Below are 7134 nucleotides of genomic sequence, written 5' to 3' on the forward strand. Positions count from 1 at the left end.
AGAGGGAGCTCTTCTTAATATTTTGACACCAAAATCATGTCGATACACCTTACCGACTGCGAGTAAAGCCACCCACGCTTTAACTTGACAGACTGTAATGGTTATTATGGACAGTTTTCGAACAAAAATAATTAAATGAATAGTTAAATTCTCACACAGCGTAAATTAATTTTCTCAATGATTTACTGTAAATAATAAAAAACATTCAGAAATTTGTTGTGATCTAATCTAGCCTAGTTCTTCTGATAGGCCGGTTCCACCATAAATGGAATTTTAGAAGACATCTGACGAAAGAAATCTTTTCTCGTTTCTACAAGTGAAAAAAATACATTTAGAAAATCAAAAAAGCTAATAATTTTTACCTCATATTCTATGGAGTTGACAACATGTACAGCATCATAGGGGCAAGTTCTCATTTGGTCCTTATTATCTGGATGATTTTTGCGACATCTCACCAAGTGCCATTGCATACGACTCTTTAGAATGCGATGAGACACATCATACGGACATGTTTGCATTGGATCGTCCAAATCTGTTGCATCCATTTTTGTAGTTTGACAATTTCGATTAATATTGTGCAATTTGTTAAGAAAGTTTTAACCTGAACAAATAGAATGCATTTGTTGAATAGATATAAACAAAGACAGACAAAGTTGAATGTATGTGCGTTTATGTTCTTTTTGAAAGAAGTGTAAAGAATCCAGCGCATATAGGAGTATTGCCGAATCCCTGAGTCGAGGGCCGCATTTAGTAGCTAAGTACTGGGACATGAGTACTTGTGAAAGAAGGTGGGCCCATAATAATAAAACTACTGTTGAAAATTTAAAAATAATTTTACAAATATCAAAGCAGAGACCTTTAATATTCTTCAAGTGTAAACCGGAACAATTGAACAGTTTAAAATAGAATGCCGTCACGTCATATTGAAAATTATCTATTTGAATTCAAAACGCTTTAGATTGAACAATTAAGAATAAAAACTTAAAAAGTAACATTTTGAAATTCAAGCTTCAAGAAATCCAATTGAAAGTTCTAGAAATATGTATAAAACAATTCAATTAAATGTCGAAAATTACGAAAATACATAAAATTATTAAATAAATAGGGATTTCAACTGCATGCATTTGAGAATGCTGAATTAAGCGACAAAATTCAAGTATTTTATACTGTAGAGATTTTAATATGTATCTTAATACTGCGTAAAAAGTGAAATGGTTAAAAAGTACAAAATACGGTCATATCATTCCAATTCTAAGATTTCTGTCAATTGCGAAAAGCAACATTGTTGACGCGTTTTGTGTAGTTGTCAATGGGTTGGAACAAACAGTAGGGTGGTCAAAAATAACCTTTTTATGAACAACGATGCCTCCAATACGGTTCCATATCTCAAAATGTTGGATAATATATTTCTGAAGTAGTGCATAAAATTGTAAAACTTTTTAGTATGCGGTTTCAGGCTGATAGTTGAGCTCGTCGGGGTGAAGAAAGGGTGTTCAATCAAGCGTGAAACACTAGGAGCGTTGGGCTTAAGGGGCAGTGCGCAGGTCCTCAAGCGCGTATATTGTGTGATATTAGGAAGCGGTTCAAACGGCCCTGACTGCTTACGTTTGGAGGCCCATGAAATACTTTCAATGCCAATTTCAGGCCAAGCCCGAATTATGTTCAATCAAGGTTCCAGTGTACTTTAAATCTGAGAAGAAAAGACTTTTGAAACGTACTAAAAAATCTTTTCAAAAACTATTCTACCTTGAAACATCAGATCTTACAAAAAGCTTCACCAATCAGAATAATGTTATGTAGTGGCTCTATTGACTAACGAAGTATCTAGCTGACAGCAAACGAAAAAATTTGTGACTATCCACATGTCGATTGTGTGGTGTGCTTTTAAATAATTTTCTCTATAAACGGTTAACCTTATTTTATAAATGTGTGATGGCAGCGTGGCCGCGGTCGTTCTCGAAACACTTTAAACCAAAAGGGCTCGCTTCTCCCGTTTTTGTTTTGTTTAAACTTCTGGGATGTATCATGAAAATCCTGGTCCCAACAAGAAGAAAATCGCTTTAGCTTTCTTTGAGAAAAGTTCATTTTTCATTTTTTGAAAACGTTAATCAACATATTTTCATGAAAATAAGTTAAGTATCTAAAAATTTGCCAGTCTATTATTTAAAGTACGCAATTTTGAGTAAAACTAAAAAAACATTGTTCTATAGCTTAAATAGAACCGAAATTATAGCGTTCTAAAAATTACCCTAATTTTACGCTGAATTAGTAAACATCATTTTTATAAATAAAATTTTACGTTCAATAAAATGATATTCTTATCTATAAAACAATTATTTTACTCCCTTCTTCCATCTTCCAATTCCACCACCTCCACTTACTCTCCTCCTCTATCCTCTTTTATCTCCAAATACTATACTATTCCTTTTACTCTTATCCACTTATATTCAGGGGCCCAACTACGGTTATATACACAGGTCCGGGGGCTCTCGTAGCGGGAGAAGTTCCCTTACGCAAGCAAAAAAATTTCGCGATCCTGCTACCGCGCGACATGGCGCACTAGTCGGGTAGTAAAGAGTTTGAAAACGTAAACACGTTTTCTAGCCTCAAAAAAGAGTGACAGTAACACAACCAGAATCTTGACACAATCGGCTGAAGATATGGAATCTCTGAGAAAATGCCGTTTACGACATAAGAATATAAATATATAATTATTTCTGTACTTACAAAAATATTTTTACCAAGTATTCAATCTGCAACTTTGCCAATCAGTAAGTTTTTGTTATCGAGATTCTTGCCTGTCGTTGAATTTCTGGCATTCGGCTTCAAACATATTTCAATATATTAAAATATCTCGCATTTTTAATATTACATTGTTTAAGCTCTATTGTTTATATATTACTTTGATTAAGTTTAAAAATGCAATCATATTATTTAACTTATTAACTACATGTTAAAAATATTAATTTTATCACAAAAAATTTCGAATTAAACCGCCACTACTCTACTATTACACATCCTAGTGGCAATTTTTGGCATTAACTGTAAGTTTTAATAAGGGAACTTCCTCTTCCACGAGTGTCCACGGACCTGTGTATACGACCGTGAACCAAACCGAAACGAAACAAAATTCTTGCGTGGTTTTTATTCTGTTTCTACACTGCTAAAACGTAACTATATTCACTTGATTTAGGTTACGTTATTCAAAATACGAAAATTGTAACGAAATGTTTTAATCATGCGTAAATGTAAAAAAAAGTTTATTTGAATCCTTATGGACCTTATATAAATATGATAAGTCAGACAAGTAAAATATGTTATTAAAACAATCTCGTTATTAATTTTGTTCCCATCTGTCTGAAAGTTACGAAAAGAAAACGAAACAATCGGTATTTTTTGGATAACAAAAACAAACGGAAGTTTCAAACGAGTCCATCCTTATATTTCTCATTATACTCGTACTTAGCTTTTCTTATTTATTTTCTATTGCTTGCTTAAAAACTTATTTATCTCTTTCTATCGACTCTTGTTTTGGCTTCATCTCCACCCATGCATTCCCTTGACCCATTCCTGATCCATGTATATTCAAGTAGCCTTTTCTTTCTTTCCATTATCTTAATGTTTTCTTACATTTCTTTTTATTTCTTCTTCCTCCTCCTTAATAAGCTTTTCTTTATCCTTTCTCACCTCCTTCATTACATTCCCATTCTATATTATCACTATTCTGTGCCGTTTTCCTTTTATTTTAACCTGCCTTTCCGGTAGGCCACTGTTAACTCATTTTAACACTTCCCTTTCTTCTAGACTCGTCCTGATCCCTACCATAATATCTAAACTTGTCCTACCTTTTTCCTTTTATCTAGTGGATCTTGTAATTCCAATCTATAATTACACGGCAACTTACTTTTGATACTTTCCTAGTCTTTTTCCTCGATTCAAATTTCCGTAAATGCAACCACATCGAATATTCGTGCAAAATTCCAAAAATCGCTGCCCTCATTCTTAATTCCTGAAAGATTTCAAAAAATCAAATTGACCTCTTTCTCCATTACTTGAACCTTTTTCTTAATCCTTTTACTTATCGTACTCTTTCCTTCACACTTTCCTCTTAGCCCTCGTATTCCTCACTAAAAATCTCGTTCTTTCTTCTCTAACCTTTGTCTGTCCTCATTCCAAATATGCCATTTCTCTTGTATAGAAATTATTTGGTATCCTATCCTCATCATCTTACCTTCTTTCTTATCTTCCTTTGCTACTTCTCTTATTTTCCGTGAAATCTCCCTGTTTTCTGATGCTTTCATCTCTAATACAAGCTCAATTTTTCCGTTGTACCATGTCTTCTTATTCATGTATCTTTCCAATTACACATGTATCTGTTCGAGTACCATCAACACAGCTACCATTTGATTTCCTTGGTTCTTAATTACTTCAATATTACCCTATCCTTTACTTCGTCGATCCTATCTTGCTCTCTCTCTCTCTCTTTCTCTACCCTTCATTTACCTGTCTTTCATGTGTCTCAGCCTTTTGCCTATTTATATATCTCTCTCTTCACTTAGAACCTTCAATTCCACCTTTAACTTCCTCGTCCTTTCATTCAGTCCTGCTAACTTTTTTACCCAATTTCTATCCCTTTCTTTAAACTCTTCTCAAAATAATCTCAATTCTTTGTCGATGCCAGCGTCTTCTTACTAATGCTCCCCACACTCTTTTTTCCTTCGTTTATCTATCTTATTTCCTCACTCAGACTTCTAATTTCCAACATTAAAATTTCCAACGTTATCCCATTTCCTTTCTTCAATCTTCTGTAACGTTTTGTTCCTTGTCTGTATTTTATGTTCTATTTCTTGTCCCTATTATTGACGTCAGCTGTTTTACCACTCCTTCTTGGCTCTTTTTATCGTTACCTACTGGCGACCTTATCAACAATATGGTGTTTTTTAACCAGCTTTGCACTCGAAATTGCATCTGAACTTTCATTAGGGTCCGTTTTTTTAATTGTTTAGCACCCATTTCGTCTCTAAATCGTCTTTACTACGTGTCGTAGCTCTTAAACCAATTGACGTTACCAGAACATAGTTTCTTTCCCGCCGGTCTTCTTCTCCACCTATTTGTCACGACTGTGGTTGTTCCCCCTTTTTGTCGTGACAAATTTTTATTCTGTATCCAACAAACAACCAAATAACTCATTAAAATTCCTGCTTACCTCTGCCTCTGTCGCTGTGTCAATATCCTATCCCTCTCCTATAGTCAGTCTCCCATCCCCCTTTTGTTCTCCAAGTGTCAATTTTCAAACCTTACCTCACCTTTCTATTTTATTAAATTTGACCTATTCGACCTTATTCCAGCTTCTATATCTTTTTATTTATAAGAAATTACATTCACACATTTCATATTTCGGCCACAAATCATATCTACTTAGAATTAAGTATTCTTAAATTAACTTAGTGGCAACTTTTACCAGCGACGCATAGGAAGTCGTGATTTCACAACAACTACAATGTTTTATTTTTTTTTAAATCTCTCAAAATCGACTTCTAAGAGATATAACTTCTAAAGATTAAAAGATAGATATAGGTACCTCAAACTTTGTATAGCCTAGAAAGAAGCAATTTTCAATGAAAATTCACTTTTCTAATAAGTTTAAAATAAAATTTAAAAATAGAATTACGCTTTGGATGTATTTTATTCAAAATACGCTGATTAACCTCTTTAAAAAGTCAAAAAACTATTTTTTACTAAAGAACAGTTATCGATAGATACATGTTTAAGAATATTAGAAATATATTTGGATAGATTGTCAGTGGGAGAACCAACTGTAGAGACAATCTCCAACTTAAATTAGGTTTGTCGACTTTGAGGAGGGCATAAGAGTTTTCTACAACACTATTGTGAGTTTTTAATCGATAACTGTGTTTTATCAAAAGTGTTATTAATGAAATAGAATTTGAAGGTTGCAATAAAGTCTATATAGGTGAAAATGGGCGGAGATTAAAAAACAGAATTGCCGAACACAAAAGAGATTGTGCAATTGGGAATTTAAACACTGGGTTGTTTTCATTCTTGGAATTTTGATCACTTTTTTATTTTTAAACCATACAAATTTTAGCTACAGAAAAAACCACACACCAACGTCGCATGATTGAATGTATGGTCTTCATGTATTTTTGACTTGTCATTCTCTGTTTGTCCTTTCCATACTACGACCAAAGCCACATCTTTAAAATGTAATTTAAGAGTTATAGAAGTCTCATTTTTTATTTTATGATTAATTGTATTTATGATTATGTTCTGTAGTTTCTAAAACTAATCTAATTCAGGTATTTACTTTAATTATATGTAAACTTCCAAATTATATGTACTTTCTATTTATACTATCACTAATTTTATAATATTGTTTTATTCAGATTTAAAGACCTTTGATAAAGGTACGCATATTGTACCGAAACTTGTAAGGAGGCTTTTAACAAGGGTATTTATCATTAAAATAACCATTAACATCAAACTTGATTTTTGACTGAAATGATTTGATTTCAGACGTGGACCGTAAGGCATAATAAATCACCAATTACAGTTATATTGGTAATCATCCGTCGACGAAGCGTTTAATTTGAAAAAATTCTTTTTCAATCTTTTGGTAAGTATCTTAGTGTTTTATTTACAAATTCTGTGCCTTTATCGGTATGGAGAATCCTCGGTGTTCTTAAACGCGAAATGACACGTTTATGGAATTCCGACTCTATTGTGATACTGTTAGGTTTTTAAATTGGGATTGTTTCTGCCCATTTTGTGAAAATATCTACAAAAGCGGACAATATGATAAAAATGGCCCATTAAATCTTCAGCGATCATCGTCCATGGGTCGCCGATGATTCTTTTTCCCATCAACCCTAATTTCACTTAGTTGCTCGGTATAGTTCTCTGACAGATTTTGACTTCGATGTTACATTCGAGAATTTCAAGTGTCCACCTGGCTAATTAGCCAGTGGAGTTTTTTAGTTATGGAACCACTTTAACGCTAAGTGGTCCTTTAATTGGCAATTTAAACTTGCAATGCGAGACCTAGTGGCTCCCAAACGTACTATTCAAGATGGCTGCTCGGGGGGTACAGTCTTCTGCATGAGTATTGTTTAC

At 33.5% G+C, this 7134-nt stretch overlaps 1 protein-coding gene across 2 annotated transcripts in view; it reads right to left on the reverse strand.

The window, feature by feature from the left end:
- The window catches only part of LOC117174497, a 77788-nt gene that overhangs the window by 49949 nt on the left and 20705 nt on the right, over positions 1-7134 (reverse strand). For both annotated transcript variants that reach the window (XM_033363666.1, XM_033363665.1), the window contains exon 2: positions 363-601. In XM_033363666.1, the coding sequence (XP_033219557.1) occupies positions 363-545 (183 nt within the window). In that variant the 5' untranslated portion in view covers positions 546-601. The remainder of the gene's footprint in view (positions 1-362; positions 602-7134) is intronic.

This window comes from Belonocnema kinseyi, chromosome 6 (genome assembly GCF_010883055.1).
Source record: "Belonocnema kinseyi isolate 2016_QV_RU_SX_M_011 chromosome 6, B_treatae_v1, whole genome shotgun sequence".
Taxonomy (NCBI): domain Eukaryota; kingdom Metazoa; phylum Arthropoda; class Insecta; order Hymenoptera; family Cynipidae; genus Belonocnema; species Belonocnema kinseyi.